The 21,331-nt window shown below is 43.5% G+C and overlaps 1 protein-coding gene across 2 annotated transcripts in view; it reads left to right on the top strand.

The window, feature by feature from the left end:
* Nucleotides 1-21,331, top strand: part of CUX1 (cut like homeobox 1) — a 267,458-nt gene that overhangs the window by 91,280 nt on the left and 154,847 nt on the right. For both annotated transcript variants that reach the window (XM_084219333.1, XM_084219334.1), the window contains exon 3: nucleotides 11,823-11,870. In XM_084219333.1, coding sequence (XP_084075459.1) covers nucleotides 11,823-11,870 — 48 coding nt within the window. The remainder of the gene's footprint in view (nucleotides 1-11,822; nucleotides 11,871-21,331) is intronic.

Below are 21,331 nucleotides of genomic sequence, written 5' to 3'. Positions count from 1 at the left end.
TCAGAGAGAGAGCAAAGTCCTTGAGGAAATAGTGGACAAGTTGTTTTTAGGGGGAATGACCTTGGCTGGTTTGGATCCCACTAATGGCCTCTTTATGCCAAAAGTGAACTCCTGGTCAAAAGGAGGGTGCTGGGCAGCCAGGGTGGGGGAACAGGGAGCAGGAGGGTTCTGCTGAGTGACCAGCAAGGCTGAGGAATCCCTGCTCAGCCCTGGGAGCTCATCCAGCAGGGCAGCAGCAAGAACCACCCTCAAAATTCAGATTCCAGATCTGATATAGCTGGAAAAAATCAGATGGCAGTGCAGGGAGCTGGTCTGTGGAGTCACACTCACAGCTGGAGCTTGACCCAGCAGGAATTTCTGTCTGCAGTGCTCTCCCTGCATCTGCCCTAAGGAAAAACCACTCCTGGAATGCAGCTGGATGATACCTGCTCCCTCCCCAGAGGTGCTAACAGTTGTTTATGCTTCCCCTATCTGATGATGGCACCGAAATGTTTCCTTGTTCTTGTACAAACTTCAAAAATGATCTTGTGTGTTTTGATGGATCACTGGCATGGGTGAGTATCTCAGTCCTCAGGTCTGATGGGCCATCAAATGCTGCACAAAATCAATTTTAAAAATGAGCAATTACATATTTTTATAAGTGGATGATCAGGATCCAATAAAGAAGTTATAAAATCAGATAAGTTGCTTGATTAATCAATACCAATTCAGAGATTCTATGATGTCACTTGCCCAATTTTCCCTTTTTTGCCCCCCTCCTGGTGGTCCTCATGTCTGTCCTGCCCTGGCTGAGAGGGAGCTCCCTGGTTCAGAAATGAAAACCTGATACGCTTTGGGTCTTATTCAAACACTGCATTTCCAGACACGGCGTGCCTTCAGGAATTTCAAATAACTTGTTTGAACTGCAGGGTGTTAATAAGCAGCTGGGTAAGATACAATCTCCTGTGAACAGTAGCTTTTTCTTTCACTATTTTGTCTGCATTTCCTAGGAGTGTTTCAGCAGACGGAGCATGACCGTGCTTATATTTTGTGTTGGCAGCTCTCAGCCCTCTGTGACTCTGCCCCACTGTTCAGAGCAACCTTCATCCTCTGCTGAGGTTTCACCAGGGCCATGATTTGTAGAAATACAAATCCTCTTGCCCAGGAAGAGGCTGGTTTTGGATATTTGCTTAAAATGTCATTTAGAAGTGAGCCCTGTCGTGGTTTTTTCATCCAAAACTCAATGTTGGCTTCCAGTCTTTCAAGTTTGCTCACCCTGTTTCACTCCTGGCTTTGAGGAGCTCCTGCCTGGAGCCCTCAGTGGCCCTGGATGTCCATTTTGAGGCGTGTTAGGAATATTTAGCTCGAAGAAGGTGCTTGAACTTGGTGTACCCTTTGCTTTGGATGCAGCTAAAAGCCTTTGGTATTGTATCACGTGCTGGCTTTGATGTGTACGCTTCAGCATCTTGTAAAAACGATCAGATGTATAAAAGATGGTGATAGGGAGAAGTTTATTGAGTATTTCTCTGGATCAAGGGTGCTGCAGGCATTTCTGGAATTCCTTTGTAAGTCCCTCTGTACATCAGTCGGGCAGTTTTGACCTTTATTTTTTTTTTTTTTAAAGTGTGGATTTTGCCTCTATTGCCAATTGGTGCTTGACTTCTCATGGCACTTGGTGTTACTTGGTATTTCAGGTAATAAGTGATGTGAAACATCTGCTGTTTGGTGAGGTGCACCTTCAATGACAGCAGGATAGTGTGAATGAGAACATGAGCTCCACAGCATCACAGTCTGGGTCACTCCTCCCAGAAATGTATTGCTGAGAGGCAAGAGACACTGACAAAAGTGAATTTTTACTTAAGTGTATCTTAATTCAAGTTTTTTTACTGCCTTGAAATGAGTGGGAAAATGCTCTTGAGAAAAGCAGTTGTCAGTTTATGTCTAATTTAGCAGTGCTGCAGCTGAGGGAAGTTTGCTGCAAAGCCAGGAGTAAGGTAAAAAGTTTGAAGCTTAGGTTAAAACGATGGCAGATAACTTGATCTGTAGTTGCCATATATAGTCATGCAAGAAAAAGTCTGTAGGAATCCTCCAGACGTTTATGGACTTCTCTGATTCATCTGTCAGAGCCAAACAGCTCCAGCCAAGAGATAGGGAATTTGTTAAACTGCATTAAGTTCCTAAATTGCTGTAGCCCAAAGGAGCAATTCTTCCTTTTATAGGGGGAAGAGTAGGCAGGGAGGATGGTACATTATGAAGCCTCTTCTTTTGGTAAGAGTTTCAAGAGATGAGTAACATTCTAGAGCTCTTTAAAAAAACAAAACAAAACACAAACCACAGACAAAAAACTTGAATTAATTTCCGTTGCTCTCATCAAAAGCTGGCTGTCTAAATTTAGCCATTTCCTATAGACACTCAGCTTATGCTGGCAACAGTCAAACTGTTTGTCCTCAAGTGCAATTTGTCACCTCCCCCTTCTAAGTTGGTAGAAGATAAGCCTGTATTAATTCTGCTGATTTATTATTATACAAGTGTGCCTCATTTTAATCTGCCATCGAGCTGATTGTGCTTCAGCTCCCCGTGTCTCCCCTCCTCATCTTCCATCCTCTGGGCTCCTTTTCCTGCTCTTTTTATCTCCTTTCTCTCCCCACCCCCTCTGAACACTGGAACAGTTCACAGTTCAACACATGAATTTGGGAATTAATCCCAGCTGAGAGTATATATTGCAGTAGTGAGGGGATTTTGCTGCTCCAAAGTGCTTTATGTGGGTTTTTTATTTCTGAAGTTCAACTAACAAATAGTGAATGTATTGAATAAGTCTGTAGTGAGCTCTTGCTTTCTTTCATCTGAATGATTCATTTCTATCTACTGTGTGCTCCCAAAGCATGTGCATTATGGGCCTCAGCCTGTTTCCATAGGAGTTTTGCCAGGAAATGTAAAGGCAGCAAAAGTTTGTTTTCTCCGAATTGCTTCACTCACTGAAGCAACATGAAAAGCTCTGTGCTGTGGTTTTTTTTTATTTAGGTCAGCAGGATGACAGTTAGATTAATTTCAAGGTGTTTTTACCAGGTATGCTAAATTAGATGTAGTAAAACCTTTGGGTCTGTATCCTGATGTTTTTGAGGTTGTCAATTTTTTTTTTTTCTCTTTGAATTTCTCATCTTTGTTGGAATCTGAAGTTCCCACGTTAGCTGCACTGAACCCACAGCCAGTCACTCCCTGCATGGAAAAAGTCACAAAGAACATCAAGACAGCAGAGATGATGGTCAGGAGAGTTTTAGCAAATATAGGACATGTATTTGCAGGACAGCAGGCTTTTTACTCAAGTCCTCATGAAACAACTTGTTTCCTGCAGGAGAAACTGGCTTTTGAATAAAACTGAATGGTCAGGATCAAGATTAAGAAGAAAATCTTATAAAAAGATTAGTAGAGGATTGCATAGTATTGGATTTTCTTGCATTGGAATCAAAGCAAAAGGCTGACTGCAATGATAGAAATCAGTAAATACACCTGTGTTCTTACATGCAGGTATGGCAGAGTGTGATCAATGCACGGGCTGCTCACAGCTACATTTGTAATCTCTGTGCAAAAGATAAGTAAGGAAAACAATTTTGCAATACCTGATGTCCCAGCAGTGCCTCCTCCCCAGTCCCCATCCTGTAAGGATCCCTGAGGATGAGCCTGCCTCCTCATTATTATATTTAACACAGAATTTATCTTCTTGGAAACTTGACTTCAAAGCAAGATCCTTGCATTCTGGAAATCAAGAACATTTTAAAACACTAATGTTTTTTAGTAATCTCACTTCTCCTAACTGAAGCAGTACATTGGGATTCATGATTTCTGAATGGTTGTACCCATCTTTTCCTTGAGACTGAGGAGAAATCCCAGTCCCAGGAGCCCAGTGCTGGCAGACAGCTCCAGCTCCTGACCCATCATCCCACAAGGCTGGAGTAGGATGCACTCTGGTTCCAGCCCTGCTTGTGGGGAGGGAATATGGAAAATTACAGCTGCAATTATGGTTTCACATTAAATATTCTTCTGTCTGAATCTACCATGTGGAGCATTAGGCTGTGTTTGAACTGGTGTTGTTAATTGGACCACAGCACTTAGGTGCCTCTTCTGCAGTCGTGGCCCCTGTCATTAGCCTCTCATTAGACACGTTAATTTTTTAGGGCTCATCATAATTACCTTTTTTCAGAAGTTCCCCATTTTACACTGAAGAGAAACCTCTGATGTTCAGGCTGTAATTCTGGATAACCAGGGCAGAGTTAGGAATACTTTCTCTATAGACTTTCACAGTGGGAAATACAGCAGATGGAGGATGAAATCCTGCAGGATGTGATTTGGGAAGAGTGTTCAGGATCTTTTTCACTGGAAAACAAAAAGCACAGGGGCAGAGAACTTGTGGAACAACGTGGAATTTATGGAGGGGCAGTGCACTTCTGGTTAAAACTTGACAAGTGTAGGTGAGGCTGGTTTTGGGGATGTAAAACTATATTGGGATGCATAACCAAGTAGTTTATTTCCATTTTTTTTTTTTTTTTTGACAGATGGGCTCATCTAATAACACCTGCAGGTACTTAATAAAGCTCTAATTATCTTTGCTCTGTGTAGGGATTCTGGCCTAAGCTAGGAATGGCAATTCCTGGATTTCAGTGCCACGTGCTTGTCCTGCTGGCCTCAGAGGTTCTGAGATATTTATTTAGTGTATCAGATGGGTTTTCATTACATAAATAAGGAGTTCTGCTGACCTGGGATGATGCAGATGTGGTTTTTCCCATGACAAGGGTCTGTCAAGGCATGTTTGGTGTCACCTCAAGCCTTCAGCACTGGGTTTAACAAGAGAGCAGGAGGGACAATCTCCATGGAGCCACTGTCTGTTGGGAAGTTTCTAAATTAATGTTTGATAAAAGGGGTGCTTGATTTTCTGTGTGTACTGGTGAACTGTTACATCAGTCATCCTTTCCTTTTTTTCTCTTCTGGAATTTTAGTGACCAGGCTTTCATTTCATTAGAATTACCTCCTTCCAAAGCTCCACCTGAGTCATTTTGGTTTGAACTAATTTTTTTGTTTCCTTGCAACTCTACTTTTTTAAGTTCTGCATAGTTCCTGTTCAGTGTCTTTCCTAGCCACTGTTAACTCAGTGGTTTATAAATGACACCAGGGTTGTCACATGATGCTAAAAAGCTTAGTTCACCATGTTCATTTGTAAAGTTAGTTAAAAAAATCCCTTTTCTATTCTGCACAGTGTATGTGTGTATATATACACACACACTTCCATACATATATATGGTGCAACAGTTCCTCTCTGGCAGGGTGGCTTTTTAAACAGTTGTGAAGGTCCCCAGGCTGTTTGGATGTGGCTGCACAGGCCCAGAGTAAACCTGTGAGCTTTTTGTTTATTTGAACTTGGAAGAAAGCATAAGAGGATTCCATTAAGACTCAGGCAAATTCCACAGAAAGCAAAATCCCAGCACAGTGAGGAGGCTCCTTCCCAGATGCTCTGTTTTCCCCAGCTTGGAAAGAGCACAATTTGCACCTTGACTGCAAGGGGTCACAGGACCAGCCCCAAAATTCTCCCTCTTGACCCCTTTCCCCATGGCTGAGTAGGACCCAGCAGGGAATTTCCACAAAGAAACTCTTGGAACTTCTCTGTGGGCTCTGCTGTCCCTTCCCTTGGGATTCTCACGTGGCTGCAAGTCTTGCAAAATTGTCTGAAGTGGTCAAACAGCAAAAATTCTGTCTCTTTTCAGGGAGCCTCTATCAGTGTTTATTCTGCAGGCCCTGCTTTGTAACCTCTCTGAATTACAGTGCCCAGGGTTTTGCTCAGTGTTCCTCCCCAAGCTGAAATCTGCACTCACTAAAGCAGCCCTTCACAAATGGAATATTTTTTCACTTCTTGCTGGGTGGGTCCATACACTGAAAAATAGGTCAAGAACAGTAATCTAAATCTACTGCTAATAAATAATTAAAGCTAATGGAATTTGCACAAGATCTGTGAGCTTGAAATATTTCTGAAAGTACTGTGGTGTACGTTTTGCTACTGTAAATCAAGATTTTTTATTTATCATTGTGCTAGATTGAAACATATCCATAAATGTGACTTTAAAAGGGTGGTTTTTTTGTACAGAGAAAACACTGGCATGTTAGTGTATTGAAATGACTAAAAATATCTCAGAAGATTGATATGATTGTGATTCATTCTTTAATGATTGGATTTCAAGTAAATACTTCAGCAGCCTTAAGCAATAAGAGGTTTTATATCTCATTAAATCAAAGTGTAAATTGAGCAACAAATTGTTTACTCATATGATTTACTTTGCCTTATATTTTAGGAATTAAGTAAGTCATCTAAGCTACTGTATAATACCTGTTTGAACAACTAGCTGGGATTTGAGTTTCATCTCTTTTAGATTAAAGCAAAGTCGAACTTGCTGGAACTAATTAAATATAAAGACTTAAATGTTTCCTTTAGTACACCCCCAATCACATGTGCCTAGGATTTCTGGTGGGGAAAAAAAAAATTGGAATACTCTGGATTTTTTCATAAAGCAAAGAAATAATATTTAAATCTGGTATTTTGCACTGGTAGGTGTCTGAGTGATCCCGACCCCTTCACCCATTTCCCCATAGCAGGGCGAAGCATCTGTGCTTGCTGCCTCTCTCTAATTAACCAGCAGAACTGCTTACTCCTAATTATAGTTAACTTGCTGATTTGTGTGTTTCATGGTGACAAGTTGTGTCCTTGAAGTACACAATAATCAAACACACCTCAGAAGTTGATGCCAGCGTTCTTCCCAAATCCTTCGTGCTTGGCTGCCTCTCACCTCTCCCCCTTTCAGCTGCATTTATGGGAAGCTCAGCATCATTCTGGAGATAATAGTGGGGTGGATGGAGTGTGCAGAGCCCTGGCTGTGAGGGCACAGGGATAAGCATCCTCCCAGTGCCTAGGAACAGACATCCACCCTCCCAGCATGCTGTCTCTGGAGAGAGGGGCATAAACCTGGCACAGGTTTTGACAGCAGAGCTCCCCTTCAGCTGTGCTATTTCTTATAATAGAGTTATGGAATGGTTTGGGGTGGAAGGGACCTTAAATCTCTTCTCATTCCACCCCTGCCATGTGTAGGGACACCTTCCACCAGCCCAGATTGCTCCAAGCTCCATCCAACATGTCCAGGGATGGGAAGTGTTCGGTGTTGATGGAATTACAAACACCCCCCTGCACAGCCAGGACGCCCTGGGGGCTGTCTGGAGGTTATTCTGTGCTGGGTTTTTTATTTTTCTTTCTTTTTTAGAGCTCTTACAAGAAAGAACGTGGGGTCAGGCTGTCCAGCCCCTGCCAGCTTAGAGCACAGGGCAGTTCAGTGTTTTATTCCACGTGGGCAGACAGGGAAGGGGACACGAGAGGGGAAGGGGAATCCACAGCATGTCCCGTGATGAGGCTGCTCCAGAATGGGCTGTGACAGCTGAACTGGTGATGTCAGCCACAGGCTGCTCCTCATTAGGATCCCTGTGCCAGACACAGGGACATTCCCCAGCCCCTGCCTGGCTCCAGCAGACAAAATGCAGAACAATTGGTGAGGAGTGTGGCAGGGGAGCCCCAGGCTGGAATGTTCACCCAGGGGTTGGGTTGGGCTCTCCCACTGGAGCACAGTGCTTGTGCACATGATAAAGGTGTGGAGGTCAAGCTCAGCTCTGCTGGGCCACTTTATCAAACTGGGGTCAGAGGGCTCTTGTTGTGACATTTAGAGATAAGCATTTGGGAGGGAAATGAGATGGAGCAGGGAGGAGATCAGAGGGTGCTTGTGTAGCTTCAGACCTCAAGTAAATTACAGATACAGCATTGGTAGCCTGGCCATTGCTGTGTCCTTTGTACTGTACACAGGGTATTAAGATCTAGATAAATAATGTAGTTTAGTTGTCACAAAGACACATTTGTTTCCCAGGATTTTAACACAGATTTATTCTTGGTTTATTTTCTGGGGAGTTATTTTTAATGAGAATGGAAAGAGAGTTAAAAATTATGTGGATTCAGATTTCATTGTTTAGCTACTTGATCAAAATATAAACTCATTGTTTTTACTCTTGTAAAGAGGAAATGCTGTATTAGCTTTCAGCCATCAGATTTGATTCAGATAATGATACAGCATCCTCATTCATGGGCTCTTCATCAGATACTGAGTTTGTCTGTGATAGAGCCCTTTTCAGAAAACTGCTCTACCCCTGATAAATCATCCAGAGAGAAAGAATGCATGTATTTAGATGGCACGGAAAAATAGGCTAATAATGGGATTGTATTCCTACACTCAAATATTTCAGTGTGTTTGTGTTGATAAATTACAATTTATTTTAATGTTCAGTTGCATGGACCCTTTTCAGCTGTTCTGCTTGGCTGCAGTGTTTTGGTAGCTCTGTGAGGGCTGGAGCCTGGATGCTTTTCCTGTTTTGATCACAGCCCAGGCAGTAAAGGCCACCACACTTTAAACAGATAATAAATCACCCAGTGTCCTTGCTAACCACCACTGCAGATTCCCCTGGGTCTGAACTGAACGTCCTTCTTCCTGTTCAATTTAGTGTAAAGAAGGTAAAATTCTGTTTGAAGTTCAGTGTAATATTTTGAGACAAAGTCTGATGAGAAATTTTTCCAAACTGCCAAAAATAAATCTCCCCAGCAGAGCTGTGACTCGAGGCATATGTATTCTTGACTTCTGTCTGTTTATTTTTATTTCCCTTTGGTTGTGAGCTGTCTCAAGTTTTGATGTTGTTTTGCTGAGGAAGGAATTATAAAAGTACCCTATAAACTCTTTCCTATAAACTCTTTCCAAGGGCAAGGCAGGAAAAGAGGGGAGAAAAGAAAAACTGGTGTGAAGAAGGTGTTTATGCCTTTTGCTGTGGTGTGTGCCATGTATCCACTCACCTGCATGGAGCTGAGTTTAAAACACCTGCTCACATTGCTGCAGTTCCCTTTCCTGGCCTGTTTGCTCTGGGAAGGGAATGGCAGTGGGATGCTCTGTGCCAATTGTTCAGCTGTAACAGATTTCAGGTTATTGGGAGGATTTCAAGTTGTCAAAGCATTCACCCCATTCAGGTGTGTGCTCTGATGTGTCCTGGGATTGCCCCAAATGGATTGCAGTGGGATAAACCACTGCTTGCCAATGGAGCTGGATCACCCTGAGCTGCATTCTGCTCTCAGGAAACATTTTAAAAGCAGTTTTACCCCCAGCACAAGCTGCTGTCTGAATCAAGCATGTTTTCCCATGATGGCATGAATTTTGCTTGGTAACCTTCTAATTGCTGGGATTAGTGTTCAGCATCCTGAATTTGCTCAATCAATTCACTTGAAAAGTTTTCTCCCTTTTTGTTTCTGTTTTTTTATGGCTTTGAGGTGCTCCTTCTATTCCTCTCCACCCTGCTTCCCTCCCTCTCTGCTGCTGCAAACAGCCAACAACAACATCCCTCATTATTCAAGATGAAAATGAAGGTGAAGTCCTGACATAGTTTACATCCTGAAATAAAAAGTGCTGCAAATCCTGTCTTTGAGAAGGCAGGATGTGCCAGAGGAGGCAGTTAAATAGCAAGATCTTGGCTACAGCTTGCCATGGCCACAGGAGCAAGGATGACATTCTCCTGCCTCTGGATCTGGGATTACATCCCCTGCATTTCTGCCTTCATTTCTGACATCCCTTTTCTGGCTGATGCCAAACAAGTCAGTAAATTCAGAGGCAATATCAGGGACAAAAGCCCTAAACCCAGTGATTTTCGACCAGCTGAGATTTTTATTTCAAGAAAAGTTGCTTTGCTTGGATGACATAATTTTTCCTGGTTTTATAAAGGGTGCCAGTATCCAAGCTGTAAATCTGATTCTGTTTGTAATTTCACTGGGCACTAAAACTGCCTCTGCCAGATTTTGGCCTTGAATGTGGGCATTTATTTTGCCATCAGTGGTTATTGTTACTTTCTTCAATGTCAGCATCATCAGGTTACAAAGAAAACACCTTCTAAAACGTGCACAGCCCTCAGGTCTCCCTGAGAAGGCAGGGAGTGGGGAAAAGCTGCTCAACCTGCCAGTTTGCTTTGGTAGAAGTGTAATTTGTGGATATTTGTGATCCACAAGGACAGTGTCCAACCTTTTTTTGTCCCAAAACAGGCAGCAGGATGTATCAGGAAACACTGGGGTGACTTGGCTTGGCCTAAGAACAGAAGCACAGTTTGGTTCAGTCCAAAGAGGGAGCTCAGAAAGCTGCAATATTATCCTTGACTTGATGGGGATTAAGCTGTATTTTAGTGCAATAACCATGTCAGAAGTGAAATTTGACTGATCATTTGTCTTTGATAGCTTCATTTGCCTTGGGCCCCCTAAGCCATTTCTCAGGGAGTGGGAGAACTCCTGATACTCCAACTCTCTGCATGACTTGTCATTTAAATGACAAAAATCACTTCTCTCAAAAGCCTACTTTTCCTTCAGGAAAATCAGATTAAACCCAGGGCTGAGAGTGTTTTGGTGAGTGGTTTAACATCCAATATGTTGCATGACTGTAGATGTGTAAGTAAATGTGTTGGAAAAGAGAATTTCCCAACTTTTTAAGGTCACCTTCTTTTCTGAAAACCTTGAGGCCTCAACAGACCCTTTTGTATATAGAGAAAATGCTTCAAAGATGTCTTTGTGACCCCCTGCACAAGGTTCAGGCAGCTCAGGGCCTGTGGCCTGTGTGCAGGGAGGAAGATTTCATGGTGACTGTTCCAATTGTGGGCAGAATTGCCAGAGCATGCTAGGAGCATTGGAGGGGTTGACCAAATGTCACCTGCCCTTAAAAATGGGTCCTGAGCACTCCTTTAGCACTAGTTCTGCTCAGCTGAGCCTTGGAAATCTCCACCAGTGGGAAATGCACCCTTTCCCTGCAGCAGCATCAGTGCTGCCCTCCCAGGGGATGCAGCTGCAGGTTATGGCTTTCATCCTCTTCCAGATTCATTTCCAGCTGGAGGTGCACCATGAAGGGGCTGCTTGTGCCTTGTCAGTGGCAAAAGCAGGAGTGCAGCATCTTGGCTGTGCATGACTAATAGTGCCCTCTGCAAAGTTACTGGATTTTATTCTTCAGGCACACAGATAATAAGAATTATTGAATTTGTAAGTGAATTAGACCCAAACCAGCTTAGAGGTGAAGCCATAGAAAATTTTATGTACAATAAATGTACCTTTTTTGTCCTAAATTATCTCAGTTGCTAAGTAAAAACATGCTATAAACCTTTAGAGTGATTTTGTGGGCAGTATTTTAATGAATTTTGTAACACTGAGTGTGTTGTAATTTGGAAGAAGAAATTTTGAGTTATACAGAAACCAACAAATAATACTTGTCATCTTCAATGAACTGCAGTTCTGTGATGACTAAAGCCAGAGCACTCTTGGGAAAATAATAAATAAACCAGAGATTTTTCAAAATGGCAACACTTCTACTTGAAATGATGGTCCAGAATCATCTTCCTTTAAGCCTGGCTTCCATTTGTGGGAATTTCCTTGGCATAAGTTCAGAGGTGTAGCTGCTGTGGAGGTAGATAGAGACATTTCCTGCTAATCTCATTAATGTTTCAGCTGAATGAGGAGACTGAAGGCATTCAGTGCTTAGCCAGCCCCACCACAGTTTGGATAATTATTACCATGTGCAGGTGTATGTCAAACTGGAAATTCAGAGTGAACTCCAGGTATAATTCTATTTTCATCAAATCTCCCACCAAACACAATCAGAATTGAAGTAACACTTGAGAACTGAAAATAACATCAGGAAAAACATGATGATGACTTGTCCTTTCCTGTGTTTCTGATGGCATATCCTGCTTGTGTCTTCCAGGACCTGCGCAAACAGGTAGCTCCATTACTGAAGAGTTTCCAGGGAGAGGTAAGAGCTGCTTCTGCTTCTTGTCATGTTTCCAGTGCTGCTCCACAGGAGCCTGGGGTGGCCACAGAGCCCTCAGGGCTCAGCCCTTTGCATTTTGTGTGTGCAGGGAATGTCAGCACCTGAAGGGAGCCTGAGAGATGGAGAGGGAGTTTTTCCAAGAGCACAAAGGGACAGGACAAGGGGGATGGCTTCAAACTGACACAGAGTAGGTTTAGATTGGATACTGGGAAGAAATTCTTTCCTGTGAGGGTGGGGAGGCCCTGGCACAGGTTGTCCAGACAAGCTGTGGCTGCCTCCTCCCTGGAAGTGTTTAAAACCAGGCTGGATGGGGCTCTGGATAGAGGAAAGTGTCCCTGCCCATGGCAGGGGTTGGAACAAGGTGATCCTTAAGGTCCCTTCCCAACCCAGGTTATTCTGTGATTCTGTGATTCAGGGTTTGTGCTGGACAATCTAAACTGCTGACATCTCTTTGCTCTGAGCTCCTGTCACCGTGGCAGGAACCCAGGTGGCCCATCCAGCTCCCTGGGCCTCGCTGACCCCACAGCTTCAGCTGTTAATGAATGCAGTGCAGCGTCCTCATAAAACACAAGAATACTGCAAATTGTTCTCCCTGCAAAGCTTTTCAGCTGTAAAACATTGCATTGCAGAGGGCTGATGGAAAACCTTGGCTTGGCAGGGGTTTGTTTGTGTGAGAGGCTGCAGCCCCACTGCTGGCTCCCCCTTGGGTTCCTCCTCACAGCACTCACCCAGAACTCACCAGCAGAGTGCTCAGGAGTTTAAAAGCCAACTGTTGTTATTCTGAAGGGTTTCTACAGGCAAAGGCAGCTGGGCCAGTTAGAGAGTTTTCCATTTTTGCTGTGGCCAGATGGGAGCCGTGGTTCTGCTGCTCAGAAAGCATCAGGGAGGGAGGGTGGAAATGACATTTGTCCTTGTGAAGCTCCGTGCCTGCCTGGGGTGCTGGATGGAGGCTTGAGCTCACACTGATGCACATTGCACAGCTCTGCCCCTCAAGATTTCTGTTCCAGCACTTCCTCAGCCCATGAGCTGTTCACTGACTTTAGACTGTGGCAGTTCCATCAGCACAGGGAAGTTCAGGAGCATGTTTGCAGGATAGGGATTTCAGTGCACAACTCCCTTAGTGAGGTTTGCAATCCTGATCACCTCCACATCCTGCTGAATCTGTGTCCCAACTAGGCAATAATCCTTCATTTCAAGGCAGCATGGTACTTTTTGTTTTACAACCTGATTTCCCAAGTATTGCTAGAAATAAATAAATAAATAAACAGGATAACTTTGTCCTTGATATATCCAACAGACATTTGTGAGAACAAAGAATGACTTGTGTGAGTCCGTTTGCCAATGGAAATTTACACTTTAAAATTGCTCTGAGTGCATTGCAGTTCTCTCAGAACCTTTTCACTTCAGTTTCAAGCTTGCAGTGCACTGACTGAAAAGTGCATGTGTGCTTTCAGCACTGTTCTTTAATGAAGGGAATGTCTGAGGATCAAGTAAAAAGCATAAATTTAAATTTGGCTACAGCGAAGGAGATTCTTCCATTAGATCTTCCCTGGTGGAGACAGCTCCCTGTTACCTTGGCATGGCTCACACACACTCCTCTCCTTTAGTTTTGCTTCTCTGATATAAAAGTGAAGTTTATTTTGGTATAAATTCAGCCTCACGAGAGTAAAATTTGTTGTTGTAATCCCCTGTTACGTAAATGAAGCACAAATACATTAAAAGATTGTGCTGCTGAATCTCTGAGCTGGTGATTCCAGTCTCCCTAATCGAGACAGGGTTTCAGAAACCTAAAAAACCTGAACTAATCATGATTGACTACATAAATGCACCACATTAAACTGTGAATTATGGTATTTGATTATAGATGTAATTACTGTATCTTGTTTTGGAGACAAATCAAAATACCAAGGATATGAGCCTGTTCTGTTGAGTTATATTTGATTGTTCAGGATATAGATCTGGTTTCTGGTTGTTGTTAAGGCTGACTTTCTAAAACATCAGGAGATAACTGCTCTGGGTATCTCAAAAACAAGTTTTGTTGAGCAAATAGGCTTCTCTCCATTTCAAATCCACAGGAGATGCCTCAATTCCTGTCCCTTGAGAGGCTGAGGGAGCAACACTGCTGGGAACAGACACTGACCTCAGCAGCCCCCTGGGACTGCCTGGCAATAATTTATTACCTGTCAGGTGGTATTTAATGTCCTGGGAGGAGCTGGCAGAGAGACCTTCTGGTCACACAGTACCTGTGGGATGGGATGTGAGCAGGGAGGAGGAATAGGGCAAGAGGTTCCCCTATTTTACTACACAGACATCAGTTTTTATCCCCAGATTTGTCCCTGGAAATGTTCAAGGCCAGGCTGGATGGGGCTCTGAGTAACCTGCCCTGGTGGAAGGTGCACATGGAGGGAGCTGGAATGGGATGGGCTTTAAGGTCCTTTCCAACCCAAACCTTTCAGTGATTCTATGATTTTGGGTTTTGTTAAAAAGATCAACAGCAGTGAATAAGTAAAACAGAGGTGAGTGAAGAGGTGGGAGTGAATGTTTTTTAGGGTCCCTTCTGCTGAAGAATGAATGTCCTGGAGCAGGAGTAGGGAATGCTGTAGGAGCAGCCTGCACAGGCACTGTGGGTGGGAATGTGGGATTTTGGGGCACCACCACCTCAGGATGAGGATAAAGATCCTGCCTGATGCAAATTCTCCATTTCCCTGTGGGAGAGTGTCCACCACATTTTTGCCTCTGACTCCTGTCTCCAATCCCACTGCTGCTGCAGCCTCATCCTTTGCTCAAACTCTGCTCTTAGACAGAGTTAGGTGCTTTTGGCATGGAACAATAAACTGGACTCCACATCAGAAGGGGAATGGGCTTTTGCCAGTCCCATGTGGGCTGAACTGTCCACAGGGCTCTGGGCTCCAGGGAGGGCCAGCAGGTCAGAGGATCCTGGAGGCAGCTCCCTGATAAGCCCAGGTGTTTAAGAAGCTTTACATGGATATTGCTGTGTTCCTGCTCCCCACCCCTGCCTTTCCTCAGCTCTTTTTCTGCTGTGAGCCCACATTCAGAACAAAATTGGGTTTTTTCCCCTCTTTTTGCTGGCTTAGTTTCCCACCAGGTGGGTTCAGAGCAGCAGCTCAGTGCAGGGGAGAGGCCAGGAGAGCAAAGCCAGGGGCAGGAGCAGCACAAATGTGTCAGCTCAGGTTGACTTAAACTGTCCTTGAACTGTGCCTGGGTGAGCCTGACGTGACTTGGAGAGAGGGGAAGTTAAGCTCAGGTATTTATGTCCCCTCCCAAACACGATTTATGGGAGTTGCTGGTAAACCTGGGGCCACTTGGCTTTTTTAAACAAACCCACAGGTCACTTCAGCCTGTTCTTCTCTTCAGTTTGAGCATGGAATGTTGATACTTCCCCCCAGTATTTTCCCTTTCTATCATATGAATTTATAAATACTGGACAAAGCAGAACATTCTGTGTTCCTTGGTTATTTAGCTCATCCATTCAGATAACAACTGTTCCAGTTATCAAATATGCAGTTTCCATTAGTACTTGGAAATAACTTTTTTTTGTATAGATCTCAGTGTGTTAAGTAACTGGATTTTTTATGATAAGAGTTAAAGTAAAAGCACTATGAAATGGAATTTAGCATACTACAAATTTTCAAATGCATTCCTAGTTCAGCACGAGCCCCTATTAATTCATCACTGGAGAATAGTTTTATTATAGTACTTTTTCCTTATTTAGGATCTTAATGGAAATTTGAAGGCAGTTTTCTAATTTAACAGAATGTTGTGTCTGCTTCAGAGCTGATGGTACTGTTCTTTTGAAATCTGTGGGTAACTTTTCTGCCTTCCCTGGAAGATTTAAGGTCTGGGTGGTGTAAATATGCTATTGTGAGCAAGACAGTTAAAAGTCATTAATTTCAGAAGTGTAAAATTCCTGTCATTTTGATCTTAAATCTCTGTCTTGCTTTTCCTTTTCCTTGCCATTAACTTGAGGATGCAACTTATTAATGGTTTGCTCTCCCTATGCTGGGCTAAATACAGGACAGAATCAGGAAAGGTTAAAGAGCTTCACCATGCAATCATGACATGATTATTATATATAATTAGCAAGGCATCCCTGCCATCAGCTGTCTGAATAAGCTGTGTTTTGGGTGGGTCACTGTGCTTTACCATGGGTACATCAGTGGATGGATATTTGTACATAAAATCTGAAAAAAAAAAAAGGCAGCAAAAAGAAGGGATGTTCTTGGGCTGTGTTAATTTACAGAACTGAAGTTGTGGTATGGAAGTCTAATGTTGGAATCTGTATTTGTGAAGTCATCAGACAGATATTTTAAGGCTGGGAAAGGATTTCCTGAGGTCATTAGCATTCTTTTCATGTGGCATAAGAGCACTGTCCAACAGTAATGCAGTAATCCCTCATTTGGAGAACCCTCTAAGGCACAGACTCCAAAACAACGTGCTGGACTTGATGTCTGTGAAAGCCATTTCTCATATTCTTCTCCTGGAGCAAGTACTTTTAAGGGTATTGCCATTCTGATGAGACCACTCTGGCTCCCCACTCAGCTGAATTGCTCTTTAAACTATTAATTTGGTCAGTCAGTAATTTAATAATTTTCCATATGCAGACAACAGAAGCTGAAAATCAGTTTGATGTGCTGGAACTACTAATCATGTCTTTGAAGGAGTACTCTAATAATGTGTGTGCCTAAACCACTTCAGACCTACGTTCCTTCTGCATTTTGAGAGATTATTCCTGAGCTGATACTCATATTTTTTCTATTTTACCCCCTTTAATTTCCTTATGTTAAACTTCCAAACCTAATTAATACAATTTCTTTCCTGTACATTCACTCCATGATGGCTCAATTAGAGCAGCAGTAGAACTGTGGTTCAATATTCAGGCCAACTTCATAATTGAAAACACATTTTCTTCTCAAAAGCTGCAGCTGGTTTGGTTCTGCTCATGCAGAAAAGGATATAACCTTGCATAACATAGGAAATGAACGGTTGAGAGAGAAGCCAAATTCAATTTCAGTCAGATATTTTGAGGATAAGTCCATGATCTATGGAAGCAAGGGAATGAAAAGTGTGTGTATGTGGAAAGCAGCGTGTTCAGCACTCTATTAATCACGGCCAGCCTGGGTGCTGTTGTGTGCCTTGCGTTAGCACTGATGCTCGTAGGGAGGCTGGAGAGCAGCCAAGCACTCCAGAAGTTAACCTCTTAAAGACCCTGAGCTGCTTTCTGTTGAATAAATGTAATTTTGTGGTCAGAAATAAATGCTTGTGATGTAGCAGGAGCTTTGAAAACAACAGCGTGGCAAAGCTATTACAAATTGCTCTGTGTTGGGGAAGTCAACAGCATACATCAAAATCCAGCGCTGGTGTTTGGGCCCAGAGCCTCCCTGCTTTCCAATGGAAGTATCATCAAAACCCTCTATTTACCAAAAGTGAATGTTTTTGGCAGTTAATTCTCTTTTAAAGTCCACTTTTCATCTCAGTTCCGTTCCCCAAAGCAGGAAGAGGTCGTGACCTGCTCTTGGGGTAACAGCAGCTCCACAGCGCTTTCATTTCTTTGTTTACAGAAGTGTGTAAATGATTATTTATTTATTTTTGGCTGGCTTGATTGCAGTTTAAACAACATCTTTCCTGAGGAAGGTGATTTAAATATACTCCAGCATCTCACAGGCAGATGAGCTCTCCCTGCTGAGCACATGGGGTGGCTGCTGCAGAGCCAAAAGCATCCCCAAGTGGAGACACTGCCCTGCAGGGGAGGGACAGAACTGCAGAGACTCTCGAATACAGAGCCTCTCCTGTTCTATCAATAATGTCCTTTTCTTTAATATCAATATATGTTAATAATCCCCTTTTCCTTCCTGGGACAGCTCTGAGCTGTGGGGATAATAAAGTCCCAAACCTTACACATCCCACAGAGGCAGTGACAGGCGCTGTGCACCTTCCCTGAAGCTCTTGCAGGTTCCTCTCCAACTTGCAGGCAAGTTGTACCAAGACAGCAGAGACTACCAGGGTAACTTTGGGGAGGAGCAGCCCAAATCCTCTTATTTTTACATAATTGACAAAGTGCTGAAATTCCTGTTGGCAGCTGGTGGGCTGTCTGTGCCTGTCTGTGCCGCTGCCACGCGCTCGGGGGCAACGGGAACAGTGGTGGGAAATTCAGTTTATTCAGGATTCCGACAGGCAGCACTGGTGCAGCTCACAGGGTCAGGAGTGTCTTCTCATCCTCAGGAGAAAAAAAAAAGAGCTTGAAGTGTGCTGGAAGGAATGGGGATGGGAGGGCTGGGCTGGGTGAGGTATTCTGCCGAGTCCCTGTTTTTCCAAATACAGAATTATCTCTGTATTTATTACAGAATTACCTCTGTTTATTACAGATTTTTATTACTATTTTATTTTTATTGCTATGAGGCTCTATATAAGCTGGTGTCTTCTGGTCTTGCTTTGTCAGAAAAGAGAAGCCAGAGGGTGAGTTCAGTACAGGACACCAGGAAAAGGGTGCATCTTGGTATTTATTGCACAAAGGTGGTTAATGAGCTCCTTCTTGCATGGATTTCTCTGACCTATTTTTTTTTTAAATACCAAAACAGAAGTTTGGATCATCCATGAGGGAGAGGAGTGATTGTGGGTGCCAGGTCAGTGCTCAGAGCCTGGAGGAGAGGTGCAGGTGAGAGCACCACTCACACACAGCTCCTGCTGCTGGGGAGCTGGGGGTGATGTGGGGTAGCCCAGGCTGCTCTGTCCTGCCTTGCTCCCCTTCCTCCCTGCCCCACTTCCCAAACATGGCTGGGCTGGCGTGGCCAGAGTTGTTCTCCATCCTTGTGCTCTCAGAGAACCTCAAGGATCAGAACTGGCAAGCTCTGACACCTCCCTCTTTGGGGACAGAACAGATGATCTGCTGATTTATTCACTAGAAAGATCTTCCTTCAGTTTTAGGGGAAGGATGTGTCCCCTGTTCAGAGGTCACCTCTTTGTTTTACCTTTTGGCATTAAGAAAATTCACAACTGGCCTGTGCTGACTTAAGGAGAGAGATGCAAAATGTAGAATTATAAAAGTAAATAATTATTCATTGTGCAGCCAAATTGGGACATCCCATATCTGGTTTCACACAAGGTTTTTACACCCCTTACAATTTAGGTACAACACAATTTGACTAATCACTAGCACCCACACTTACTAATTGGAGTAAAACATGGCAAATCAACCCTATTTCCACAGAAATAGGATCCAGGCATCCCTGGTTGCTGGAGGTACTGGTTTGTGACACCAGAAAACACTGTGAGGGTTTGAATGAAGTGTCAGAGGGTCTGAGATGTTGGCTTTAGCTTGGTGTTCAGGAGTATCCTTTATCCTTCCATGAGCAAAGTCCTTATTTCCAGGATCAGGCTGTCCTTTGATTTGTTTTACTTGAGCATGAAAAAACACCAAAGCCTCCAGGAAAACTCTAACGTGTCATTGCATCAGAGTGTACAAAATGAACTGATATAGACACGAACAAAGTTAATCCACTTTCCTACTGTAAAGATTGATTGATAAAAGAGCTTTTTGGTAACATTTGGCACTCTGGGCCCCCTTGTGCCATCCATTCTTGTCACTGCTTTGTGCTGTTCCTGCTGATCTGTGCAGAGATGAGGGACCCATGCCATGGGGTGTCCTTGCCCCAGCTCTGGGTCCCCACCTCCCCCCTCGTGCTGAGCCCAGCAAATGCACAGCATGAGTCAGTTCAGTTTGCCAGCACAATGGAAAATAAATTCTTCCTCTCCTTCCTTAGTTCTTCACCGAGCCACTGAGCTGAATCACACTCCAGCAGCAGGAGGAGGAGGGAGCAGGGCTGCTCCCTGCCTGCCCCACGGGTGGGTTGGGAGCTGGGTGAGAGCAGGAGCTGGAAAACCTGCTCTGAAATGCAGAGAGAGGTGAGGAGGGAGGCAGGTGGGTTATCCAAGGCTCCAGGAGAGGTCCAGCAGGGACAGCAGAGCTGCTGATCCAAAGGCAGGGTGGCAGACAGGATTTAATCAGAGCTGTGGCTCTGCTGTCAATATCTGCAGGCACATGTTGGGCTGGGCTCTTTTACTGGGAAGGAAGATCAAAGATTGGAAAAGCAGCAAGAAGCTGTCCTGTGAGAACATTCCTCAGGGGATGGCAGCGTTGTTTGTCTGGGAAAATCAGGATTTATCTGGGCATGAAAGGAAGAGGAGGTTTTAAGGGTTCAAGGTTGCAGCTGTTTCACAGTGGAGGGAGCAGAATTGAAAAGTTGAGGTGTTTGAGTCCTTCCTAAAGCTCTCTGCTTAACTTGAGGTCAAACCAACAAGTTGGTGAGGCAGGCATGCCCTTCCCAGGCTCTTTCCTGGTACCTCTGTCCCAACCCAAGCAGCTTTGTTAAACAGATTGGTGTTGGATCCACTGTGAAGTCCTTAATTCTGTTAAGGAATTTATAGCCCAGCTAAAATCCATGCCATATGCCTTAAGCAACTGCACAGAAATAATTTCTTTATAATTTTGCTTCAAAACTGTTTTAATTGCAACAGAGCTAAAAATATTTTTTTACTTTTTCTTTTGTCAGTGGCAAAATAAATTAACAGGGATGGTGAATAAGTTTTCATTTATTTGTAAATTACAATGTTATATTTATTAATTTATTTATTAATGTAGGTATCTCTTGGTATTAAGAAAGAGAAATCAAACCAACTGTATTTAAAGGCTTCCAAGCAAGACTGATGCATTAATATTCCTGCTCTAGCCACCATTTGATTCCAAGGCAGTTATTCAAGAATACAGCATGGCTTAAAAGAGTGGTGCTTTAATGAGTTGTTCTCGTGCTTTTCCCTCTGTTTCATATGGTTCTTCCAGTTTTTAATGGTGTTTTGGTAACTTGTAGTAATTGAAGACAAATGGAAAAACTTCGTGATGCAGAACAATACGACAGAAGATGTGTAAGGGAAGAGGGATGGGTGTCTCCTTAAGGCATCCATTTATTAAAAATCAGAACAGAAAAATAACTTCTCTTTTAAATAATTTATTTTTACTTGATAAATTAATTCCAGATTGTGTGCAGGACAGTAAAAGACATGTTAAGGTGGTTAACAAGAGTGGGAACTAACGTGGAGAACGATGAGGATAAGTGGAAGAGCTGGGACTGCAAAGTTCATATTTAGCACAGTGGTGTGAACACTTGTGTTTGTGGCACTGAGAGTAAATCACCAGTGCTTTGGTCATGCCAGACAGACACAGCAGTGGGAACCCTCACCAAGGAGCTGTCTTTGGGGTGCTGGGTGCAGCATCCCAACCTTCCAGCAGTGCTGAATGATCCATGTGGATCCAAGAGGAGCAGCACATGTGCCAGTCTCGTGCTCAGAGATGTGTTAAAAGTGCTGATACCCCTCAGTTCAGAGAATTCAAGTGTCAGTGCAGGATGTGCTGGCATCTGGCTTCCAGTCCA

This window comes from Fringilla coelebs (assembly GCF_963513975.1).
Source record: "Fringilla coelebs genome assembly, chromosome: 20".
Lineage (NCBI taxonomy): Eukaryota > Metazoa > Chordata > Aves > Passeriformes > Fringillidae > Fringilla > Fringilla coelebs.
The sequence above is the reverse complement of the archived record's forward strand: the minus strand, read 5'-3'. Positions and strand labels throughout refer to the sequence as shown.